The sequence below is a fragment of the Fukomys damarensis genome, unplaced genomic scaffold (genome assembly GCF_012274545.1).
Source record: "Fukomys damarensis isolate Sample0158 unplaced genomic scaffold, DMR_v1.0_HiC HiC_scaffold_21, whole genome shotgun sequence".
Taxonomy (NCBI): domain Eukaryota; kingdom Metazoa; phylum Chordata; class Mammalia; order Rodentia; family Bathyergidae; genus Fukomys; species Fukomys damarensis.
Window position 1 is genome coordinate 38,200,881 of NW_022900933.1, and position 26,683 is coordinate 38,227,563.

The 26,683-nt window shown below is 46.0% G+C and overlaps 1 protein-coding gene across 1 annotated transcript in view; it reads left to right on the plus strand.

The window, feature by feature from the left end:
• The first annotated feature begins 2,135 nt into the window (after positions 1-2,135).
• Positions 2,136-26,683, plus strand: part of LOC104851858 (beclin-1-like) — a 109,928-nt gene continuing 85,380 nt past the window's right edge. Inside the window, 2 exon segments of the mRNA XM_033766740.1 lie at positions 2,136-2,427; positions 3,700-3,807. Coding sequence (XP_033622631.1) covers positions 2,136-2,427; positions 3,700-3,807 — 400 coding nt within the window.

Below are 26,683 nucleotides of genomic sequence, written 5' to 3' on the forward strand. Positions count from 1 at the left end.
CCTTAGCTGATTTTCCCCAGTGGTTTCCTGAATCCTTCCTGAAAATGATGGAAGCTGAGGGGTCTTGGCACTGCCAAACTTGCAGCTGGCATTGGAAGCAAGGATGAGCTGTGGACTGGCTCTTCAACTCACAGCAATGCTGCTGGCTGGCAGGTGCCCAAGCAGAACAGGTTGCTATACATGTTGGATTTCACCGATGTAGGCAGGATTTTGAGAAGGAGCAGTTGATGGTTTCTTCCTTTTATAATTTATCTTTGTGTAGTTAGAGGGAAAGAGGAGAGAGAGCTATGTATATGTGATACATATGCTATTTATCCACATATGCACATAAACACGTACATATATGCATACATTTACACAACATACATACATCTACACACATATACATGTATTTGCATATATATGGAGGGGGCACATTTACCTACTTATGGGGGGGCACTGAGGACTGACAGGAGACAGAGCCTGGGTGACTTGCTCCTTAACTTACCTTAATTGTGATGCCACTCCTGAGAGCTGGAGCAAGGGAGAAGTTTGTGTGTGTGTGCGTGCATGTGCGTGCGTGCTCAGTTCACCCACAGGGGTTTGGAGGAAGCACAGAGTTTGTTGTCTCCTGAGATGATTTCAGAAAGGCTGTCTGAAAATACCGCGTGGAGCATATGTCTGGGCAGTGGGAGGGAGAAGTTATCCGCAGGCTCCTGTTTCCCATTGGTCCAAGGAGCCGTGGCCATCCCCATCCCTTAGGAGACTGGGGACGAGGGGCACTGTTTCCTGGAGAGGGTCTGTGAGGAGCAGGCTGCTGGCAGGGCCTTTGGTGGGAGGACTGAGGGGGTTGAGGGGGAACGAGGGGGGCCCTTAAACTGTTCCACGTCCTGGACCAGCATTCAGTTGCCCCTTTGATTCCTAAGAGGCAGCCCTGAAGGCTTTGGTCCAGAATTGATAGCAGCTAAGTGCGAAACAAAGAGCCCTTAGGGAGGGTGGGTTTTGGGGAAGCCTCATTCCTCTGGGAGATTTCCTAAAATAACACTGTTTGTTGGAAAGGGAGAGGCCAAAAACTCTGCTGAGCAGACTGGGGGGCGTTGTAATAAGTGTGCCAGCTTTGTCCTGCCAGCTTGGCATGTGTGGGTGGGGAGGCCGGTCTCCCCAGGGCCTGCTGCCAGGGTAGCATGAAGGAGGCTCATTCAGAGGTGGAGGGGCCCTTGCAGGCCTTGTCTGTGAATGGAGCATTGATAATGCGCACATCCTGCTCTTCGTCTGCTGGCACGGGCTGCCCCTCTTCGAGTGCTCCACGTGGTTGGAGTCTCCTCTTCCTGACTGACATGGCTGTGACTGGGGTGGGTTCAGGACTCCTGAGCCAAGGCCATTGGAGTCTCTGACCTGTGGCTCTGAAGGGCATGTTTTGCCCCCAAGGGCTGGTGAGCAAATGAAATGGGTAACTCCTATGCCCTCTCCAGAACAGGGCAAGGCACCTGATGGTGTTCAGCTCAAATGGACAGGGGCACCAGGTCACCTCCTGTGGTAATTGGACTCTGAGTGCCAAGAATGCTGCTCTGCTACCTGTGTTCTGCCTCCGAGGGAGATGGCAGGGGTTAGCGCGACCCCCACCATGCCATCAGTTGGCCACCATGGCCGGAAAAATCAATGGTGAGGCTGGGCTGCTGCTGTCATGCTGACTTCCAACAGCTAAACTCACGACACAGCCTGGTGCGATGTGGCAGGAGGCTGTGGGGTGCATGAACCCCTCACGGGGAAGACACCTACACTCACTGTGGTGGTGAGAACGGCTGGGGTCCAGGAGGTGCTGTCCTGCATGGGGTTGGGTAGTAGCTGGTACAGGGCCACACGGTCTTTGGGAAGGCCAAAGTGATTCGAAATTCTCACAGATATCTGTCTCTGAGGGGCTCAGATAAGGAATTTGGGGAGGTGTTTGCCTTGTTTTACAGAGGGAGCATTTGAAGCATGGAGCCAGAGAGGGACATTGGGATTTTTCTCCCAGTCCTGAGAGACTCAAAGCCAGGGCACTTTGAAAAGCTCTGGAGTCTCCAGCTTCTTCCGGATCTGCGTGCCCGTGGGAAGGCCCCACAGAGATGTTCTATTCATTCAGTGCCACCAAGAAGGAATAAATGAACACTATGGTCATGGCCACCGTGATGATCTTGTCAGAGCCCCACAGCCGGGGCTGGGGGTACAGCGACACCCAGGGGTTGGGGTCCAGGACTTGTGTTGACCCTACTGGCCCGGAAGTCAGGGCTTTTAGTTCTGCCCAAGGTTTGCAGCAGTTCCCCCTGCATCCTGGAGACAGAAGACTTAGTAAACAAGACTATTTTGGGTGCTGCTGGTGGATTGGACTCGAGAGGGAGCTGGCCCGGCCCCAAGGGACCTGCAGAAGGTTCAGGGAGGAGCTGCTGCCAGAGTGGGCAGGCACCCGAGGTGGGGCTTCTCCACAGACCCATCTGGGGTCCAGAGCACCTGACTGGGTGCTGGAGGACCCAGGGGCCTCACAATGAACCCTCCCATCTGCCTGGGCCCCAAGGGGTGGAGAAGAAGCAATACCCCTCTAATTCCACTGCCACATGGGCCAGGAGCTGTCACTGCCTCTGGCCTCCAATCCCCTGCAATTTAGAGGAACAGCTAGGACTGTCTCTGTGTAAGAGCTAATTTTCAGCTCTTGCGTTCATGTGGAACCTGGAAATTAATTAACTCAGACATGAATCCTGGCCTGAGCACATGAAGAGGACCCTTGTTAGTAAAACGTTGCCCTTTGGCTGGCAGGAGGTTGGCAGCTGGAAGTCGGCTAGGGGAAGCAGGCGGCGGCTCTGGCAGGTCCCACCTGCCCCTGCCCTGCAGTTCATGCCTCCTTCCCCGACAGGACCGTGGGCTTCCACAATCCCTGAAACCATCGGGACTTGGGAGCCTCACATCAGGCCTGGAAGGGCCCCAGGGTCCTGGGCAGTGGGGCAGGCAGGGCCACAGGGAAGCCATCATCTGGGCAGGGGCTGGAGAAGGCCTGTGTAAGAGGACTCAGGCAGTGACAGTGAAGCAGGAGCCCAAAGTAGAAATCAGAGTTTTCAGACAGGGGCAGAGGGAACGGCCTTCTGGGCTGGGGAGCAGCCCTTGCAAACACCTGAGAACACAGCCAGGAGCCGGGGTGGCCGGCTTTCGGGAAAGCAGGGAGCATTCTGATCGGTCCACTCCGGGACCTGGCTGGGGGAAGGTGCCCCCCTGGCATGGCCTGGGAAGCCCACTACTATCTGATCTTTAAAAGCGTGGTGGGTGGGAAGAGCTAGGCGTCTTCCAAAGCCCCTCTCTCCCCAGGCTCCAGGGAAGGGTTAGCTCTCCCCACTCCGTTGACAGAGCAGCTGGCTCTTTGCCAGCCTCCTGCGCTTAATTGCTAGGTGATCTGGAGAGCGTGTTCTCTTCTGCTGAGCCTGAGAGTGTGCGACAGAGCTACGATAATCACAGCTTGTCACTACTCTCCCCCTCCAGGACCCCAGCCACCCCCATCCTGTATCTGGCAGAGCCCTGAAGACACTGCAAAACAATTCAGTGTACAGATGGGGAGGGTCCTTGGAGGCTAATTCTTCCCGTAATAATAATAACAATAATAATAAATATTGATAATAATAATTAACTGGCCTTTACTGAGACATTACTATGCTCAGGCGAAATGGCGTTAATTTCCTCATTTAATCTTTACTTCAGCCTTATGGGATGGAGACGACGACGGCCCCATTTTACAGAGATGGAAACAAGGCCCAGAAAGATCAAGTAATTTCCCCCAGGTCACCCCACAGCGTGACGCAGTGCATTGTAACCCACAGTCAGCAGGGTTTCTCTGTACCCCTCATGCCTGACTGGTGCTGGGCCCTCATGAGGGTGGCCACATCGGCAGCCCCCATTAGAGGTGTGACCCCGCCCTCCTGAAACCCTGGTCGATTAGTCAGGGTATACTGGCGGCAGCCAACCTTTATGGCTGGGTGTGGCAGGCAAACATGAGTGGACCAATTTTTTTTTGTTTTGTTTTCAAGGCACCAAGCTGAAGCCAGATCCTAAGGAAGAAGAGCCTGGCGCTCCAAGTGGGTCCTCCACTTCTGCTTCTCTCCCAGGCTGGGCTGTCCAGGTTGTGTGTGGTCCTGTGTGTGAGAGGACATCCCCAGATAGCTTCTTAAAGGGATTGTCCTGGCCAACAGGCCTCAGTTTCCTTTTCCTCCTGCTAGAAGGAGGAGGTCACAGCCAGAGACTTCCTGGGCGACCACCCCAGGGACGGACTTCTAGCCCCTGTCTGATATTGTTCAGTTGTTTACAGCTGCCCCACAGCCCCAGTGTCCTGGCCTTCAGGCCTCCCCCACGACCTGAGAGACAGCCACAGCACAACCTTGCGTGACTTCTATCTCTGCACTGGTTGTGGCTTTGAATGCAGCTCTGAGCAAATTCTGTGCAGATGTTCTCATTACTTCCTGGAGGGGACGCTACTGACCCTGGAGGTCATTAACAGCCAGGTCCTTTGAAGCCAGACATGCCCAGCCCTGTCCCCTGACCTCCCTGCCTCTGTCCCTGATGACCTGGCACCCATGTCCAAGTGGCATGGGTTTCTGTTTGGATGATTTACATGGATTTTAAACTTTGCCTTCGCTCTGGTCAAGAAAGATCAAACAGGAAAGATAATATTCAGTCAACTGAATAAATGATCATCTGCCTTCCAGAGCTGGGGAGAAGGGGTATGGATCGATTGTGCACTGCTGGGGGCTTCACTGAGCCACTGTGGCCGTGTATTGATGGTGAGTTGGCTGGGCGGCCTCGGGGCTGAGGCTCTGATGCCAGCCGTGTGCCCACATGGGGAATGTTCGATAGATAGCAGGGCTGCTTGTTTTGCTTTTGGCCAGAGGCCTTCTTGAATGCAAGAACCCAGAGACTACAGCAGAAGCAACAGTTAGGGGCAGGGAAGATTTTCAATCTTTTGGGGTCCATTGTTGGGTGCACACGTGGTTGATTCTTCTCGAGTTGTGTTAGCTGTGGTTGGGATGAACCCGGCTGGTGATGCAGGTCCTGGCTGTGGTACTTGGGTTTTGGTGAGGGTGTAATCCAGTGCTCCTTGAGCTGTGTCTGCAGGTCACCTCCTTCCCTGGCCCCCACATCAGGGGTGAGTGGACTCACTCCTTCCCCGAGGCCATAAATTCAGGAGCTTCAAGTTTTCTTTTGTGCCAAGCTTGTGGCTGCTTCTTCTGTATCCTGAGGGTGGCACTGTGGAGGGCATGATGCCTCCCAATTCTGCTCTTGTCTCTTCCCCAAAGTCCCCTTGGAGGTGTCTTCCTTAGAAACCTTCTGCTCACACCTTCCTCTAGGTGCCAGGTGCCTGTGTTTCTGCCTTAACCTCCCTCCCAGGCTGATTTCCAGTCAGACTCAGCTCTGTACCTCCAGAACAGCTCCCATATCTGTTGAAGCCACCCAGCTCAACTGCTGTGGCTCCCAGGCAGCCCCTGGGTCCCAGATCATAGACCTTTGCTCCAGCTGCAGTCACAGCCTTGCTACGTTGAATCTGTCCCTGGATTTCTAGACTGGGTCACCAGCCTTCACTGTATCAGTATTATGCTGTGATATTCTTGGATCCTTTTCAAGAAGAGGTCTATGGAAAGAAAGCCTGAGCCAGAAGTAGTGATTTTAGCCAGAGCTGAATTAGGTAGCAAACAAGGTATAATAATAGGCAAAGGGAACTTTAACTGAGGACGGTACTCTCCCAAGACAGCGGGGCTGGCACCTTGGAAAAAAGCTGAGTGCCACAAGGTGTGAGTTGATATTTTTCTTTTGCTTTCCTGTCCCTACATGTGCATGCATTGACCCCAGGCCCACTGTGTTAGTCAGCTGTGACAAAATACCTGACCCTTCAACTTGAAGAAATGTTTATTATGGCTCATGGTTTCAGGGGCTTTGGCCTTTGGTCAACTGGGGCTTTGGCCTTTGGTCAACTGGCTCCAAGGCAGACATAGCGTGTTAGAAGGGCCTGGTGTAGGAAAGATGCTAGGCCCCTAGCAGCCAGCAAGAAGACAGTGAGGGGGAGAGGGAAAGAGGAGCTGGGGATAAGAGTACAGACTTCCAGGTCATGCCGCCAGCGACCCACCTCTATACATGGTCTAAGCCACACACTGTTGAGACGCAAAGTACAGCCTATCCTGAAGCTAAAGTCCTTCCTAGCTGGGGCTCTGTGAAACTAGATAAGTTGTCTGGCTCCAAAATACACTGGCATAGGATATAGGATGTAATGTTTCCATCCCAAAATGGAGAAGTACGTTAGAAAGAGGGGGATGAGTCCCAGGGACTGTAGTACCTCTTTATCCATGAGTTTGCTTCTCAGAAAATATTAAATGGAATATTCCAGAAATGCATAATTCATGTTTTAAATAACTTGATTATAGTGTATTGTTGTTGTTCTATCCTGTCATTGTTGTTAACCTCTTACTCTGCCTGATTCGTAAGTTAAACTTTACCTCAGGTGTGTACGCACAGGAAGAAACAGTGTATATAAAGTTTGGTCATCCACGGGATCTTGGAACTTGTCCCCTGAAGATAAGGCGGGACCACTATAACCTATGATGGCAAACTCCGTTAGTCCTTGGCTTGGGAACAGTATTGTCTGGCTTGATGTTCTGACCCCCAAGCCCACTAGGACGGCAAGGCCACCTGCATGGCTCGTGAGGCAACACCACAGCTTTGTTTGAGGGTCTGGCCTGCAACTGAAATTGAAGTGTTGGCTTTGATGACCTCTAAAGCTCTTTCAGGGACATTCTGGCCTTTTCTGGAAGAATAACACAGGTTTGAAGCCCAGTAGTTTTATTGTCCAGTCCTTGTGAAATCTAGAAAGCCCAACAGCTTGTCTTCATTCTGTGCAGTCTCTGTCCACTTCAGTTAGGTCCAACGGTGATTCCTTTTTTGGGGGATTGTGGGCCTATGGTTCACACCTACACTAATCTCCTTATAGATCTCCCTACCCTTAGTATTTTCTTTCAAGTGTACTTTGTCATTTTTTGCAATATGGGTGGGCTGAGAATTTTCTAAATATTTAAGTTCTGGGTCCTTTTTGTTTATCAGTTTCTTCTTCAATTTGTTTCTCTCTTCTTATATTTTGCTATAAGCTGCCTGGAGGAAGCAAGCCACTCCTTCAACTCTTTGCTCAGGAATTTTCTCAAATATCTAGTGCTCTGCTCAAAGCAATTTTGTCACATCCTCCCTCCCACAAAACACTAGGACACAAACACAGTTCAGCCAAGTTATTTGCACTGTATAACAAGGGTTATCTTTTCTCCATTGTCTGATAACTGGCTGAGACATGTGCAGAATATCCTTTAATATCCCTAATTCTACCAACATTCTGGACACAACTGTTTATGTGTTTTCTAAGATGGAAGTTTTCTGTACATCTCTCCTCTTTTCTTTTGAGCCTTCACCAGACTCACCTTCATGAGTCCTTTCACGGCAATATCAGCTTTTTCTAATATGCACCTCGAAGCCCTTACAGGCTTCATTTAACCCATTGCCAAGATCATTTCCATATTTTTAGGCATTTCCCCACTCCTTGATGTCTCGGCTTGAGCAGCTATTATAAAAAATAAAAGACTGGATATCTTAAGCCACAGAAATACATTTCTCATTGTTCTGGAGGCTGAGATGCCTAAGATGAAGGTGCCAATTGGTTTGGTTCCTGGTGAGACTGTTACCGTTTTGCTGGATTCTCACAAAGGAGAAAGAGAAGAGAGGGGGACGTGGAGAGGGCAAGAGTGCATTCTGGTCTCTTCTTCTAGAGGAGGTACTATCATCCCAAGGGCCCGACCTCAGCGACTTCATCTAAACCTAATTGCTGAGCAAAGACCCCACTCCAAATACCGTCATATGGAAGACTAGGGCTTCAATGTGAGAATCTGAGTGGGTCAGAAATAAATATTCAGTCAGTAGCGTCCCTGTAACTTTGAACTTTGGCTTGCATTGTACTCTAGATCTTCCCTCAAGAAGACAGGAAGGATAAGAATGAAAGCATCTGCTGCTTCCTCCTATGGAGGCTCAGGGGGTCTTGGTGTCTGGCTCTGAGAGACAAAGATGTGAAGTCCAAGGCTGGCTGCATCCTGTCTTCTGGGGTACAGCTAGAGTTCTCCACTGTGGCCTGCTCACTGGGCTCCTGTAGGGGGAGGAACCATAGAGAATAGATAACTGCTGCCAGCTGCCAGTGTCTGCTGGCCTCAGAAGATGGACTGAGCATCTCCCCAGATCCTGCAGAATTGGTGCTCTACCAAGGCATGAGAGTAATGCTCACATGTGCACCCGAAGGAAGAGAAAGGTAGAAGTTACTGCTGAGTCTTGTGAAGTCAGAAGATACTCGGCCCCTAGGCAGACTACACAATCAAGGAAAAATCCCTGAACTGTTGCCCAGTATCACATTTCCCCACCCTGAAGCTTATACCCTAATCTTCAGAGGCCCACATCCTTGGTTCTCATTGTTCTCTGGTCTCTTTACTGCATTCTGGGTCCTTTTGTGGGGACCCCCAGAAAAACAATGCAGAAACGGTCTGATAGGAAAGTCTCCCACTATGGGAGTCTGTCTGGAAGTTCAGGTCTGATTATATCTTATGTCAAGTTTAGAAAGAGACCCAGAATTGCAGACTCCTGGGAAACTGATCTATTAAGGAGATAGTCCTAGAAGAAACTGGAGAGGAAGGGAAGCAGGACAGGCAAGAAGCCAGTGAAGGTGGTCCTGGGGAAGCCCTGTGGGAGTGACTCCAGCCTGATCCTGTGAGGCAGCCCTGGGCCAAAGGCTCCTGTATGACCTCACTGGAAAAGGTCTGTCTAGGAGGTGGGAGCCAGACATGCACGGCACAGAGGAAACTAGAACCCTTTCTCAAGTCCTGCCAAGGCTGCCCTATGTACTTATATATCTCACACTCCATATCCTATAGCAGACTACACCTTCTCTTCTATCATCATGGAACATTTACAACCACTGACCGCATAGTAGGCCACTGATTAAGGGTCAATAAATATCAACATGCAGATATCATTCTCCTCCCACAAAGGAGCAATAACAGAAATAACCAAACCAAAGGCAAAGGAAAATATTCCAAGCAACGTTCTCTTAAATACATGTTGAGTCAAAGAAGAAGTGAGTTTGTCCTTTAAAATTTTTATAAGCACATTTTTGAAGTACATTATGATCACATTTATCATGTAGAGTTAGTACATGTACTTAACACATCTTAATTCTTCTTTTCATCCCATACTCCTCCCATCCCTCTCTGCTTCCTCTAACTTTTGGACCCCTTCTCACTTACAAAAGCTCTATTTCCATTTTTTTCTGTAATTCTTTTATTGAGCCCATATACCGCCCCTCTCCTCTCCATCTCTTGTTCCCCTCCTTCTCACTTGAGAAAGATCTCTGTACTTCCTATTATCTATCTTTTATTTTGCTCTTTTTTTTTTTTTTGTGGTACTGGGGATTGAACTCAGGTCCTTGTGCTTGTGAGGCAGGCCACCGAACTACTGAGCTAAATCCCCAGCCCATATTTTGCTCTTTATTTATATTATGAGTTTCTTATTAGAGAAACCATGTAATATTTAAATGTGTTTCTGATTTATTCCATTTAATATTATGTTCTAAAGGTTCATCCATTTAGCTATAAATGCCTTAAGTTTATTTTTCTTTATGGCAGAGTAGTAATCCACTGTGTATAAATATCATCTTTTCTTTATTCATTCATTCGTTTATGGGCATATAGGCCATTTCCAAGATTTAGCTATTATGAATTGTGCTGCTATATACATGGGTGTACATATATCACTGTAATATAATGACTTCAACTCTATGGGAAGATACCTAGGAGGAGAACAGCTAGGTCAAGTGGGATTTCTATTTTACTTTTCTGAGGAAACTCCATACTGATCTCTATAGCTGCTGTACTACTTGGCATTCCCACCAACAAGGAGAAACAAGTATTTCAATTGCAGAACACTTAGAAACTGATGAGCTTGAGAGCCTATGTATAGGGTGCAGACAAAGCAACAATCACTGACAAATCTGTAACACTAAATATCTTCATTGTGAAGAGACATAAAGGAAACAAATGAATTACATATCAAAGTCAAAAGATAGGAAGTTCAACCAAAAATTACAGTGAATGCTGCTACCAACTGCCACCCAAGGGAAATGCACCAGCAGTGGTGCATTGAAACTTACAGTGTGTGACAGGTTTTAGCTCATTTGATGCAGTCAGTCAGTTGTGAACTATGGTTTTAATGTGTGTCATACATCATGGGTTGCTAACAATGAATCAATATGAAATTTTGTTTCAAACTGTAAAAACTGTTGAAGAAAAACATGAAATGTTGTTATGCCTTGTGTTTAGATGTCCCCCTAAGTCTCATGCTTTTTCAGAGGCAGCTGAATCTAGAGTGTGTGATTGATTCATGGTACAGCTAGGCCCAAGGGCACAAGGATTAAGGGTGTGAGTGCTAACCACCCTAAGTAGTCTGAATAAAATAAAAGGGGCAGAAAGGCACTGTTAAGCTCTCTTGCTGCTTTTGCTACCTTCTGGCTGCCAAAAACTATTTCTCCTCTGCAAGCCCTGTCTGTCATGCCACCCTACCTTGGAGCTAGCTGATTATGGACTGAAACCTCTACAAACTGTGAGTTAAATAAACCCTTTCCTCTTTAACTTTGGGTGTCGGGTATTTTGTCTCAGCAAGGAGAAAAAAGTAACTAACACAGTGTTAAAATTAGTTTAGCTTGGGCTGATGCTGTAGTGATCATGAAATAATTATAAGTGGTCGGAGTGATTTCATAATGCTGTGAATAGATTGAAGGCATGGAGAGACTGGGGCATCTTTAAACATAAAAAATCCAAGAGTATATTGAGAAAGTAAGCAAAGTAATTCAATCAAACAGGTGATTACTGGGGAAGTTTATGAGGATCTGAACATCTTTTAGGGTTCTGTTCAAGGCATTTAAATAACAAGCTTTGCATGTGAGGTGAGAGTATGCAATTTGTTCCGTGTGTTTTGACTGTCAAAGAAAAGCAACAGTCTTTGTCAGTTTCACTGGAGTTGCTAGGTCATCCCACTTCAGATTCTAGCTTTTTAAAAATGTCATCATGGGAGATGAAACTCAGTTCTAAGGTTATGATCTTGAGATCAAGGTTCAGCATTCTGAGTGGAAATCACCCAGTTGCCTGGGTGCTAGAAAAGTACAACAATGAAGATCCAAGCTGATGTCCATTGTGAGCTTTTTGCCTTTATGGAATTGTGCAAGTTGAGTTTGTAGTTTATGTCCAGGAACACTCTGATGGACTCTGGATATTTAAAGGGTTATTAAATCACATAAGAAATTATGTGTAGCTGGGCGTGGTGGTGCACGCCTGTAATCCCATCACTCGGGAGGCTGAGGCACGAGGATCGCTGTGAGTTCGAGACCAGCCTGGGCTACATAGTGAGTTCCAGATCAGTCTCAACTACATAGTGAGACCTTGTCTCAAAAAATAAAACAAAACAAAACAAACAAAAAAGAAATTATGTGTAGAAAACATCCTGAGAAATGGGCAGACAGTTTCATCCTCCATCATGACAAGGGTGCATGTCATACATTACTTCTGGTGCAGCAATTTTCATCCAGTAAACATGACACAATGTAATCCACACTCACTTTATTCACTGGATCTGACACTGTGTGGTTTCTGGCTTTTCCCTAAAGTCAAAAGGACCATGAAAGGTAAATCTTTTGATCTGATTCAGGAAAGTAAAGCAGGAACACTAGCACAACTAAAGATGCCCATAGAAGAGGACTTCCAGAAGTGTTTCAGAAAGTGGTAAGAATGATGGGATAAGTGTGTTAAAAACAAGAGGAAGTATTTTGAGGGAGATCAGTGACAATGTGTCTTTTACTGTAATACATCTTTAAAACATTTAGGCAAGCACTGTATATTTTGATCTCACTGTGTAGGGGAGACACAAATAAAACACAAGAAAAAAAAACAGAAAGGAGATGATAAAAATAGAAATGAATAAGTTGGCAAAACAAAAAGTGGAACAAGGTGACTGCCAGGAGGTGCCTGGCATGCTTCCCTCCATACAAAGGACCCAAACAAGAAAATAACACAGCTGTTTCACTAAAGTGTTTGGGACAGAGAGCCAGAATGCAATGGGCATGTGGCAGAGACATTGCAGAGCACAAAGATACAGTAGCCTTATGAAGAAGAGAATCATGCCAACAACATTTATTGCTCCTTCTCTTGAGATCAACAGTGAACCCAAAAAAAGGGTAAGCAAGGGGCACCTGGCCACCCTACCCACACCACAGACATAGGAGACATTTTCTTCTGCAGCAGCCTGAAGCCCTTAGATGCCCTGGTCTCAGTTCCAGTTCCAGGTTGTGGTAGAATCCCACAACCTCGATAGCCTGGTCCACAAAAACACCTGCAGTATCTCTAACTTTGATTACAGGTAAAGGAACTATGCTGACACTACACTAAAACACTGGAACTGAAGCCAACACAGCCCATCTAACCAATACACTGAGACATATTATGAGCAGAAAATCTGTTGCTAGGAAAGCCTCACTATAAAATTGGTAGAGGAAATTGATGCATAAATATCAGCATAAAGACACAAGAAACAAGAGAAAACAAGGTAAAATGGCACTTACAAAGGAGCATAGTAACTCTCTTCTGTGATCCCAAATTAAAGGTATCAATTTCCTAACAAAAATTCAAAATAATGATTTTAAAGAAATTTGTTGAGATACAAGAGAATACAGACAATTCAATGAAACCAAGAAGGCAATTCATGATATGAATGGGAAATTCAGCAAAGAAATAGAGATCATAAAAAGAACCAAAACAAATCTTGGAACTAAATAATTCAATAAATGAAATAAAAAATACAGTCGATAGCCTCAAAGGCAGAGTAGTTCAGATAGAAGAAAGAACCTGTTAATTTGAAGAAGGTCATTTGAAGTAACTCAGTCAAAAAATTTAAAAGCCAAATATGGTGGTGCACACCTGTAATCCTATTTACCCAAGGGATGAGTTAAGAGGACTGCTAAAAATAGAAGTTAAAAAGTAATTCCATTTATAATAGCTACAGAAAAAACTTAGGAATAAATTTAACAAAGTAAGCAAGTAATCTTTACAATGGGATTTCTAAAACATTGATAAAAGAACTGAAGACAACAAAAAATAATGAATGCATCCCACATTTATGGACTAAAAGAATCAATACTGTTAAAAATGTCTGTGCTATCCAAAGCAATAAGCAAATTCACTGCAATTCCGATGCAAACACCAGTGCCATTCTCCACAGAAACAGAAAGAACACATGATATTTTTTGAAACCTTAAAAGACCCAGAATAACCAAAGGAAGGAATCCTAACAAAAAAGAAGAAAACTTGAGGTATTGTGATACTTGACTTCAAAACAAACCACAAATGTATAGTAATCAAACAGCTTGGTACTGGGCATCACAGAACACAATTGAGATCCCAGAAATACATTGATATATTTATACTCAACTGATTTCAACAGAGGCTGCAAGAACATACATTGGGGAGAAAGAACACTCATCAATAAATAACGCTGGAAAACTAGATATCTAAGCAGAAGAAAGAAACCAGTTCTGTCTCTTGTCATAGGGTAAAATCTATCCAAAATTGATAAAGACTTGAAAATAAAATCCCAAACTATGAAACTACTAGAAGAAAATATAGGAGGAAATACTGTAGGACTCTCACCTGAGCAAAGACTTTTTGAGCAGGTCCCAAGAAGCACAGATAACAAAAGCAGAAATTGACAAATGGGATTATTATGCTCCTTTAAAAGCAACAATTATAACAAAAGCAACTGTAGACAGAGTGAAGAGACAACCTACCAAATGTGAGAAAATCTCCCCAAACCACTTATTTGAGGAGGGGTTAATTTCCAGAATATAAAAGGACTTCAAACAAGTCAGCTTTAGTCATTCATTCAGTCAGTCGATCAATCAATCTAATTTGTAAATGAACAAATGACCTGATTAGACATTTCTCAGAAATGGACATACAAGTGACCAACAAACATGTGACAAAACACTCAGTGTCCACGATCATCAAGGAAATATGAATCAAAACCATAGTGAGATATCACTTTATTCCAGTGAGAATGTTGATTATTAAAAAGACCAAAAAAATGATGGTAAGGACAAAGAGAAAGGGAACTTTTACATTTTTGGTGAGATTATAAGCTATGGCTATTGTGGAAAACAGTATTGAAGTTCCCCCAAAAAACTAGAACTAGAACTAGAAGCAGAACTACTGTGTGTCCCAGTAATCACATACTGGGTGTGTACCCTGAGTAAAATGGAGTCAGTATATTGGGAGACCATCTGCACACACATGTTCATTGCAGCACTATTCACAATAGCTGAGGTATGGAATCAGCCTAGATATGCATCAACACGTGAATGGATAAAGGAGAAGTAATGTAAATACACAAAGGTGTATACTATTCAGCTATATAAAGAATGAAATTCTCAGGTAGGTGCAGTGGCACATGTTTGTAATTCCAGCTCTCTGTGAGGCTGAGGCAGGAGGATTAAAGTTCAAGCCCTGTCTGGGTAATGTAGTAACTTAGTGAGACTCTGTCTCAAAAGGAAGATAAATATATAAATGAATGGCTAGGTATGTAGCTCAGTATAAAGGGCCTGGATTCAGTCCCAGGTGCAACAAACACATGACCCAGAATGAAGTTCTCTCATCTACAACAATATGGATGGAACTGTAGAACATTGTGCTGGTGAAATTAGCCAGGCACAGAAAGTACATACAACATGTTTTCAGTTATATGTGGAAGCTAAAGTTAATCTCATGGCCAATATTGTGCTGAATGGGGGAAAACTAAAAGCATTTTTCTCTAAAATCAGAAATGAACAAAAATGTCCACTCATCACTCTTATGTTGTATAGTACTGGAAGTTTTAGCCAGAGCAACTAGGTAAGAGAAATAAAAGAGATACAAATAAGGAAGAAGAAATCAAATTATCCTTACTTGTAGATGATATGATCCTATATTTGGAAGACCCTGAAGACTCCACGAGGAAACTCTTAGATCCGAGAAACTCAGCAAAGTAGTGGGAAACCTAATCAATACTAACTAATTAGAATTTTTCTATTTCTAACAGAAATTAGGAAAACAATCCTAGTCATCCTTTCCTTTGTAAGGAATTCAGGAAAACAATCTTAGTCATAACAGCCAAATAAACAAACAATTCAGAAATAAATCTAACCTCTACAGGTGTAAAACCTCTACAATGTAGAACACTTAAAGGAAAAGGCTGAAGAAGACACTAGAAGATAGAAAGACCTCCATGTTAATGATCATCAGACCATTAGTATTGTTTGTTAAAATGGCCACATTACTGAAAGAGATTTACAGATTTGATAAAATCCCCATCAAAATACCATTGTCATTTTTCATGGAACTAGGCAAAACAAGGCTTAAATTCCTATGAAAACAGAACTGACCTCCAAATGGCCAAAGCAATCCTGAACAAAAATAGCAGTGCTAGAGCTATCATAATGCTTGACTTCAAAATACATTATATAGCCATTGCCATAAAAAAGTAAGGTATTGGTGACATCTGGACCAATGGAATAAAATAGAGGACCCAGAAATATACTCATGCAGTGACAGTGATCTGATTCCCAACAAAGGTGCCAAAAGTATATATTGAAGAATAAACAGGCTCCTTTTTAAAAATTGTGCTGGAAATCTGGGTGTGGTGGCACATAGCTGTAATCCCAGTACTATGGGATACTGAGGCAGGAAGATTACAAGTTCAAGCAAGATCCTATCTATAGATGAACAAACAGACAAACAAACAAATAAATAAGGCTGGGAATATATCTCAGGGTGAAGGCACTGAGTCAATCTCCAGATCCCCACAACTGAAAAAAAAGTGCTGGGAAAACTGAGTGTTCATATCTAGGAGACTGAAACTTTGATCCACATTTGATCCACGTTTCTCACTCTGTGCAAAAATCAACTCAAAATGGATGAAAGACTTTAACATAAGACCTGAAACTTTGAAGTTACTAGAGAAAAACTCAGAGAGTCCATTCAAATTATAAGCATAAGCAACAACTTCCTGAATCAGAATCCAAAAGCTCAGTAAATTATAGCAAGAAGCAACAAATGGAATTGAATCAAATCAAAAAGCTTCTGCAGAGCAAAGAAAACAATTTATAAAGAGACAGCTTACAAAATGGGAGCAAATCTTTGCCAGCCACTCTTCCAACAGAGAATTGATATCCTGGACATATAAAGAACTCAAAACTTACTAAAAAAAATTACCCCACATAATTCAATCAATAAATGGGCAAATGAATTGCACAAACACTTTTCAAAAGATCAATAATTATATGAAAAAATATTCATCCTTAGCCATCTGGGAAATGCAAATCAAAACTACATTAAAATTCTATGTCACCCCAGTCAGAATGGCTATTATTAAGAATATAAAAAAATGCTGGCAAGGATATGGGGGAAGGAACCCTCCTACACTGTTGGTAGAAATGTAAATTAGCACAACCACTATGGAAATCAGTATGGAGGTTCCTTGGGAAGCTAGAAATAGAACTGTTGTATGGTCCAGCTATACCACTTCTTGGTATATACCCAAAGGAATCAGAGTCAGCATGTTACAGGGATGTCTGCATGCCCATATTTACCATAGCACCACTCACAATAGCTAAGATATGGAAACCACCTATGTGCCCCTCAGTGGATGAAAGGGTAAAGAAAATGTGCTACATGCACTCTGCTTTGGCCAATCTTGACTGTAAATTTAATTGACTTGAGGGACACATAAGAGATTATTGATACTTTTGGGTATGCCTGGCTGGGTCATGAGGGCTTGAACTTGAGAACTACATCTGTCCCTCGGTTCTTCCTCCATGGCTCTTTCTTTCTTGCTTTGCTTCTTGGCTGTTATGATATTATCAGCTTTCCTCTACCATACCTCTCTGCTGTGATATTTCTGCCTCTGAGCCAGCTAACCATGAACTGAAACCTCTGAAACAGAGCCAGGCATTTTCGTCACAGCAACAGCAAGCCTACTAATATGAAAAACCAGAACCAGAAATGGGGTCATTGTTGTGACCCTCCCTGACCATCTGGTAGAAGAAGCCTTTGGAACTGGTTTGTGTAAGGAGTTTGGATAAGTTTGGGGAGTCAGGCTGTAGAAACCCTAAATTGCTGTGTGCAGAGCTTGATAGGCAACTTTGGTAGGAGTTCAGGGAACCAGAGTGTTAGCAGGACTGTGGATAGTGAAGACTGCGTGTGAGATTTCAAATAGGAAAAGGAAGTCAACTGGGAATCAGACTGGAGGCCATTTGTGTCCTGTTCTGGCAAGGAATTTGTCTACATTTTGTCCATATCCAAAGACTTTGAGTGGTGCTAAATTTAAAGGTGGTGGGCTAATGAATCTGGTGGAGGAATATCAAGGCAGCACCGTTTTAGGATATGGCATGGATGTTGCTGGCTGCTTTTAGCCAGATGTATAGCGAGAACTGGGAACAAAAAGGAGAGCAGAAAGATTATAAAAAACTTTCAAATCATTCAGTAAAGTTGTGGCCATATATAGTGTGTTTGCTGAGGAGATTAGTACCATTAAAATGAAGCCAGGTACTCTGTACCAAGACAAGAAGAAAGATACCTTGAGAACACCTTAGAAATCAGTAAGACTCTGTGTAGCCTAGGCTCCAGGGCATACGGGTGTGAACTCCTTCAAAAGACTTTGCTTTGAGAAGAGATCTGCAAGATGCACTGCTCACTTAAGGCCACGCAGGGGAGTTTCCTCATGTCCAGCCATTCAGGCACTCAGAACCTGCTGCAGTCGTGGCCAAGGAGCCTCAGCTACTTTGTGCACTGCTGGAAGACCTTGGCATCATCCACATGATGTTGATTTTATGGACACCCAGAATGCAAGAGTTGTGGGGTCATGGGTGCTTTCACCTAGATTTCAAAGGAAGGCCTGGGAGGCCAGGTGATGTGAGAGAGGGTTGAAGCCTGCTCTGGAAGCTCCTGAAAGGGCAGAGAATGAGCCTGTGGGAGTGAAGCCAGAGACACAGTGGAGGTCCCAGGAAGTTGGAGAGTCCAAAAACATGGAACATCTGCTGAGGAAAGCTGCAGGCAGCAGGCAGAGCCAGCCCAAGAGATACACCACCTTGACTGCAAATGACAAGTCTCAGAGGAGACTTTGGGCTTGAACTTTTAAGCAATGCTGGAAATACTAAGAATTTCCAGAAGAAATTAGTGCATTTCCAGCTGTATGCAGGGTAATAATATGTTAGGTGGAATTCTGACCTTGTCATTGTCTTTATTGGAAGATTAAGCATAGTTAAGGAGATGTGTTTGGGTGTCAAGTTGAAAAACAGTGGGCTTTTGTCTGTTCATCTTGATTTTCAACCTGATAGGCTAGGAGATGAGCACTTCCGGGTGTGTCTGGTTGGGTTATGGGCTGTGTGTGACCTTGAGGGCTGACGCTGTTCCCTGGCCCATTCCTCTTTGGCTTTCCCTTGTTTTCTGCTTTGTGACAGACATACAGTGAGCAGCTTTTCTCCACCACACCCTTCCGCCAGGGTGTTTCTGCCTCTGAGCCAGCTGACTATGAAATCTCTGAAACTGTGAGCCAAAATAAACCCTTCCCCCTCTAAGGTGTGTACGTCAGGTATCTTGTCTCAAAAATGGAAAACTAGCTACACATACACAACGGAGTGTTTTTACTCAGCCATAAGGAACAAATCATGCCTTTTATAGGAAAATGGGCAGAACTATTAACAAAAATAAGCCAGACTCAGTAAGACAAGTATGGCTTGCATTCTCTCATGTGTGGAATCTAGGTAAAAAAATAAGATGATCTGAAAATGAGACTATTAGAGGACAAGGAAAGGATTGGAAGGAATGGAAGAGAAGGCAGAGTAATGGGGGTGGCTATGATTTTAAAAAGGCATGATGCAAACATTACAGTGAAATCTTTTATCCTGTACAATTAATAAGAACTTATCAAATAAAGAAGTTGAACTCAAAGAAGGAGAGAACAGAATAGTGGTTACCAGACCCTAGCAAGGGTGTGGGGGAGAAAGGGATGGAGAGAAGTTGGCTAACAGGTACAGGGATGCAGTTGGAGAGAAGAAATATCCCCTAATGTTCTACAGCACATTAGGATAGTTGTGGTTGATGACAGCTAATTGAATATTTCAAAGTAATTGGCAGAGATGATTTTGAATGCTCTCCAAACAAAGAAATGATATATAATAACCAGATGTGGTGGTGTCTACCTGTAATCCACGTTCTGGTAGACTGAGCCAGGAGGACCGATCACAAGTTGCAGCCCAACCTGGGCAACTTAGCAACTTAGCAATACCCTGTCTCAAAATAAAAAGTCAAAGGGCTGGGAATGTAGGTCAGTACAAAGGCTTTGGGAGTAATCTTCAGTACCACAAGAAGGAGAAGAAAGAAGACGAGGGCAAGGGGGAGAAAGGACATGATAAGTGATCTAGGTGATGGCTGTCCGTTGTCCTGCTGTGATTGAGACATTCTATGCCTATATGTCACACCGTATCCCATAAATGTGTGCAATTATGTCATGTAAAAATAAAAAAGTACTAAAATTTATAAAAGGAAAAAATAAGTTGGAAAACAGGAAGAAAATTAGAGTTAATAGATACATCTGAGAGCTAGCTCTTCAAAAAATAGAAATAAAAACCAACACTGAATAATCACTCATCCTCTCTTTGGTTGTTTTCTACAGTCCTGTCATCATATGAGTCACCCTAGTTCACAGAAGGACAGCCAAGGTCACTGAGGGAGCCCACAGGAGACAGGACAAGAGCTTGAGACTACCAGTTCCCAAATTTATGGTTTTACCCTCCAGCTCTCAGCATGATTTTGCTTCCGGGGGCTGTGTGAATGATTACCACAAACTAGGAGACCAAATGCAACAGTTTTATTCTCTCCCTATTTGGAGGCTGGAAATCCAGAGTCAAGGTGTGGGAGGCCACACTCACTCTGGGGCTCCATGCTCTAAGCTCTGACTAGAACCCCCCTGTGTCTCTGTTCAGCTCCTGGTGGCTGTGGTCTTCCTTGGCATTCCTTGGCTTTGGGCTGCCTCGGTTTATTCTTTTTTCCATGTCATGTTGTTGTGGCAAAGTGGAACAGCTCAGTGTCACAGTCAAGCTCCAGAAATTTGAAGGCGCAAGAATCCAAAAGTTACTGGAGGAGCTGGAGAAAACCTTTATCAGCCAGCTGGCTCAGAGGAGTTTACCCACTCCAGATTCTGAGCCCTGAGTTGAAATGGAAGCAGCCTTATAGAGATCTATGGGGCAGGGGGATGGGCCCACACGCCAGGTGAGCATGCTCACAGAAGCGGGAGGGGAAGGTTAGAGAACATTCCGGACACATCTGGTAGGAATATGGTGCAGCTCACACAGTTACAGAATACTTTGTTACATTGAGCAGGAACACCCTGCAGCACAAATGGCTACATTTCTGGAACAGAACATTTTATGGAAAAAATGCAAGGGAAGGGCAGCAGCAAAGCCTTGGCCTGTTGTGTATTATTGCTTCATCAATGTGGCTGTCTTCCCACTAGGGTCTCTCTGTGTCCTGTCTTCCTCCTATAAGGACACCAATCATTGGATTTAAGCCCCACACCGCCCCCCGCAGAAGGCATGTCTTCAGTCTGCAAAGACTATTTCCCAGTAAGGACACAATCTCTGAGTGGACGTGAGTATTGAGGGTGATACTTCTTTTAAATCTTTTTTGAGGCAGGGTTTCACTAAGTTGCTTCAGTTAACTTCACAAGCTTTCTGCCTCAGTCTTCCAAGTAGTGGGGATAACTGAGTAGCTGGGGATACAGGTGTGCATCACCACAGCTGCCTGTGGGTGTGCTGTCAGCCCTACACACAATGGAATTTGTTCCCATTTCAGCAGTGGGGTCCAAACTCTTTCTTCCTTTCATAACCCAAACCAGCTCCTGGGCAGAATATGTGTGTGGGTGCTCCTGTGTCTCACCACAACTCTTCGCACCACCCTTAGGAAGAATCCTCCAGTGCTCACCATGACGGGGTGCCCATGCAGGAGCGGGGGCTCCCATCCTGGCCAGTGCCCCTTCTGACACATCTGTGTGCTGGCTGGCACTCCCTGGAGGATGCTGCCCCAGCTTCGGGGCAAGTGTCATGTTCTGCCTTGGCCAAGTCTCCCAGGTTCTGTTGTCAAAGCAGCAAGGTGAGATTTTTAAACTAAATGGACCAGGGCCAGGGATTTAGCTCAGTGGTTCCAGCACCTGCTTCACGAGCACAAGAACCCAAATTAGATCCCTAGCACCAGGAATAAATAAAAATAAAAAAATAAATAATAAACTAAATGGACCAACAGTTTTGATGACTTAAATACACTCTAATTGTGTCTATTCTCATTGTCACAATGCAATATATTATAGAAATGCTTTCTTGGTTTTGTTTTCTTTTTGAGATAGGGTCTCACTGCATAGCTCAGGCTGTGTGGGTGTGTGAGAGTGGAGTACCCTCTTGGGGAAGGGGGCACTGAAGTAGGGTCAGAGACACCTCAGAACCCTGAACGTGGTGGTTTATAAGATGCTGCACTTCCATGTGAATTCTCAGTGGAAGCCCTGTATTAAGGGCCAGGTCCGGGACCAGCATGCCCAGAAGCAGACAAGGGCAAAATAAAGCTGGTGGCCTAGGCCTTCCCCTGTGGCCATCAAATAGAAATGTCCTCTGGGCCTGCGCCAGTGCTTGCTGCTCACGACAGCTAAGCCAAGATGCCTGCACTGCCAGGGGTGGCCAGACCAAGTGGTCCCCATGTGTCACAGCCATTTGTCACAGGCTGGGCCCTGGTGTCACCTATCTCAGGCACCTGGGCCTGATCAGAGGAGGACTCTGCCATGAGCCTTGTGGTCCCTTGTTGGGCACCGCCGGGAAGGAGGCAGGAGGCTCAGGAGAGCTGGTCCTTCCAGGGCTCTGCGTTCATTCTTCGGCGCCTGAGTGACAGGGGCTGTACTTTGCAGATTGCCAAGATGAAAGGCTGCAGTTGGCCTCTTGGCTTCCAAAGGCACGAATGACTCAGTGGAGCTACGTGCATCTCCAGTTAATCATCCCCACATCGCCTTCCCACCTCCTAGTACATGCAGGGGTCCTGCGAGAAGGAGAAAGAGGGTTTTACCAAGGATCCCAAACCTCACCACCCCGATCACACAAACATGCCTCATTGTTGTTCTGAGCACTCTGCAGGGATGAATGGATGAAAATAACGCCCACAGCAATAGCGAGCATTCACCGCGGGCCAGCACGAGGCCCCAGACCATCCCGCCTCATGACCAGCCACTGGCTGTCTCCTCTGAGGAACATGCTTTCCTTAGCGGCACGGTGCCCTCTCTTCCTTCAGGCTAAGCTCAGACCCTCTTTCTCAGACAGGTCCTTCCTGACATCATCGGAAGACATTGTTAGCCAGCCACCTCGTCCGCCTCTCCCCTTAGCGCATTAGTTTTCCTCAGAGCATTACCACCGCACGGCGGCGTCTTGTTGCTTTTAATTGATGTTTGTTTTCTGCCTCTGCTGACTGGAATGTAAATTCCATGAGGACGGACAGGGCTTTTTTATTCTGTTTGTTCACTGATGTAACCCACGCTGCCAGAACAACACCTGGCATACAAGAGAAGCTCAAGAAACGCTGATTGCAAAGAGCAAAGCTTATTTCCATTCTAGATGTCACCCCAAAGAAAGGCATCCTCACCCCTGGGTCCTGCCTGACAACTACGGCTGGGTTTGAGCTGAAAACCCAGATGTGTTCAGCCTGGAACCCAGCATGCACAGCCACCACCACTCCCTGGCCTTCAGAGCACCTCAAAGCCTGAGGTTCCTCAGCTGTAAGATGCGGTAAGTGGCTGCCTGCTTGTGGGCTTGTTCTGAGCCTGGATGCCAAGTGCCAGGCAGTCAGTGAAGTTGCCTCACCCTGCTTCCTCCCTTGCAGTGAGAGCTGGACCTCTGGTGGTCCTGGGATCTGATGGTGTCATCAGGGTCCCCATGGGGCCTGCCACAGTGTGGGGCTGGGTACAAGGACAGCCACAGGTGCAGAGCAAGGCCATCCTCACCTGACAGACTCCTCTTTGGGCCAGGAGTCAAAGCCCAGTCCCAGGGCTGGGTAGTGGCTCCCTGGAGTCCTTCCTGGGCCCAGCACCCCTGCTCTAGCCCCCAGCTTCTCTTCTGCAGCCCAACCTTTCCTCCATCTCCCAGCCTCAGGGGTGTCACTATTCTCACTAGTGCCTGCCTCCTCCTACAACTAGAATCTTCAAGGCAAAGCCATCCGAAGGCGGGCGGGGTGTGGGGGGGGGAGTGGCTCAGCAAGAGAGGAGAGGATCAGAGATGCATTTCCAGGCTGTCTCCCATTGTGCCTCTGCTCTCTGAAGGCAGGATGGGTGCTACCTGCACATCCCCTAGCCTAGGGCAGACCCTGGCTCAGTGTCGCACCTGGGAAATGGCTGCTGAATGACACAGTAGTTACCCTAGAAGTGAAGAGAAAAGGATGCAGCATTGCTCCTGCCTGCAGTGGAGGCTGCCCCTGCTGAGCCTGGCATCTCCTCCTGTCCTCAGTCACCTTTCCTGGGGGTTTCTGCCTCTGGATGGCTTCCTATCTCCCAGGGGAGAAGCCCACTGTGGGCTTCCTTCACCCTCAGCCCCTTCCCTGCCTCTTACTCCATGCAGGTAACTGAAGCATACGGTGGTAATTTGCTTGTTTCTGTCCTGCTTGCTAGACTTGGATCAGTCTTGTCTACTTCCAGTCCTTGGGGTCTGGAAGGCTGCTTGCCTCACCCAGGCACTGATGGATGATACCGAATATGGGAATGAATGTTGAACACATATGTCAAGCCATACGCAGTGTGGGCCTGGGAAACCAAGCTGAGCCCTGGAGTTGGGTGAGTCCATTTGGCAGGAGGTTACAGGAGGCCTCTCTGGCCACTTACTCAGAAGTGGGGATTAAGGAAAAGCAAATCCCTCCTGGTGGTGCCCAGCCATCCTGGGCTGTCCTGGTGAACACATTCTTACTGTGTGGGCCCCAAAGAATGTGCTGTACCTGCAATATGGTGTTTGGAACGTGAGCCACAACTGAAAGCAAACAAGCCATGGATCCCACTGGGGAGGGAGGTGCTTTTGGCACTGGGGTGTGCTGGGCCACCCAGATGCCATTAGCCATGTAGTGAAGAGACCATGACTCGAGTTCTGGGGTTGAGGATTTGGGTTGGGTGGCCCTGCCCTGCATGGTGGGTCTGGGCCACTCCAAGCCTACCTTCCAGTCTCTTCCTTGCTGTCTTGCCCCAGAAGCCTGCAAGGAGTACACAGCCCATGCTTGACAGGTAGGAAATGTACCCATTCCCTGGCTCATTTGTAAAGTGGGGGTCACTGGCTGCTTTCACAGGTTGATGGGCAGACTCATTGAGATTGTGAATAACAGAGATAATAGTGGAAGTTGGTAACTCTTGTCCAGATATCACCCAAACTGCTTGCTAATCTCCATTTTATAGAGGAAAGCTGAAGTAGGAGGTAATGAGTGATCTCCCCAGGATCCTAGAGCTGCAGGTGCAGGGCTGCTGGTCACACTTGCTCCTTCTGGCCACATTCAGTAATGGCCCACACCCCATACTCTCCATATGGCTTCCTAAGATGTGACTTTGCTTCCTTCAAGGTCACCCCCACTTTCCAGCCTCAGCTCTCCTTCCCTACCTTTTCAGGTTGCTGGTTCTGGTCTTGACCAGAAGTCAGGGCCCATGACTCTGTTATGGGCAGTAGGACAGAGCCTGGGACCCCTCTTATTTTAAGGGCCTGAAAAAAGGTTTGAATTAAAAATCCATTTAAAAACAAAATCAGAAAATGAGCGTAATAATAATGTATAAGTAATAACAAAATCAGATTGTGTTTATATTTGTGTTTATACCAATGCAGTTGTCAAATAAAATTTAATCTTTTGTGGAGGAAGGAGCCAACAAAGGCAAAAGTGTTTTGATGGAAAGTCACTCCATGGCCCCAAGTGCATTGTGCTCTGTCCAGGGTCCCCATGCACGCTGTCCCCTTCCCAAACTGTAACCACTGCTCATTGGCCTCTTTGTCCTTGTGATGGTTATGTTCACTCCTCCCATTAGGGCTCCTTTCTGAGCACCTTGTCTGTACCACAGCATGTTCTTGTGGTTGCTGTGGTCCCATGATCTCTCCATCCATACCCTTGCAGCACATGTGGTGTCTGATTAGACATCAGCTTCTCCCACAGGTCTCTGAATGGCTCCAGATTCATCCCTGTGTCCTGGAGGCTGAGTCTGTAGCCCAGGCTGGGTCCAGAGGGGGGCTGAGGTCTATCTAGAGACGTGTGAGGGTGCTCACAAACCAGGAAGCATCAAGAAAGGAACTGCCATGTGCCTAGGCTCAGTACAAGATGGAGGCCCAGGGCTCGAAGCCTGAAGGGATGGCAGCCCCAGGTGGGGAACAGCAGGAGGATGTGGGAAGACTCAGTGTCAAGAGGAAAGGGTTGAGGGGGAAGCTGAGCCTGACAACAGCTCAAACTGTTAGAATTCACTATGTCAGGCTCTGGGCTGGATTGCCAGGATCCCCACTGAGAGGATAGGCAGGAGAGCAGGCAATTTCAATACAGAGGACAGGGACAGGGAAGTCTTGGGGTTTGGATGAGCCCAATGGATAAACTAAGGATCTGCTGGGCCTTGCATGGTCCAGGCACAGAACCAGAGAACCAGTATGTGGGGACGCTCTGGGGCTGCAGGAAGAGGAGAGCCCTTCAGTGTTTGCTTATAGCCAGGCTTGGCTTTCTTTGTCTTCAAACACCCACTGAAGCCTACTGCATACTGGGCAGAGTGCTGGGGATATAGCGGTGGCTCAGAAGACACACAGTGGGGAGGCCATTACTGATGCTGAAAAAGAGCTGAGGGGACAAAAGGGATGCAGGGGCCAGTCTTGAGCAAGGCAGGGGACAGTTGGGGGCACAGGAAAGGCAAGAAGATGGTGAGAGTGTGATAGTTAAATGGTCCATCTTGATTTTCAACTTTATTGATTGGCTGGAGAGATGTCTAGGAGATTAGTAAACACACTTCTGAGTGAGTCATGGGGAAGTGACTTTGGAGATTTGACTTAGTCCCTGACTTCTTCCTCTCTGCTTCCTCTGCATTCTCTGCTTCCTGGCTGTGATAAATTGAACTTCTTTCACCATGATATTTTTGCCTTGGAGCCAGCCAACCATGGATTAAAACCTCTGAAGCTATGAGTCAAAATAAACATTTCCTCCTTTAACCTGTGGGCATCAGGCATTTTGGTCACAGCAAAAGACCAATGCAGAAAATTGATATCAGGAGTGGGGTTGTTGCTGATACTTATTATACCCTGTCATGTGGTTCAGAAGCATTTAGAACTGGTTTGTGTAAGGGGTTTAGAAAAGTTTGGATATTTGAGCAGTAGAAAGCCTAGAATGCTGTAAGCAGAGCTTGATGGGCAATTCTAATGTGAGTTTAGAAGACCATAATGTTGATAGGAATGTGGACAATAATGACTGTTCTTGAGGCTCAGAGGGAAACAAGGATTCTATTGGAAATTGGGCCACAGGCCTCTTGTTAC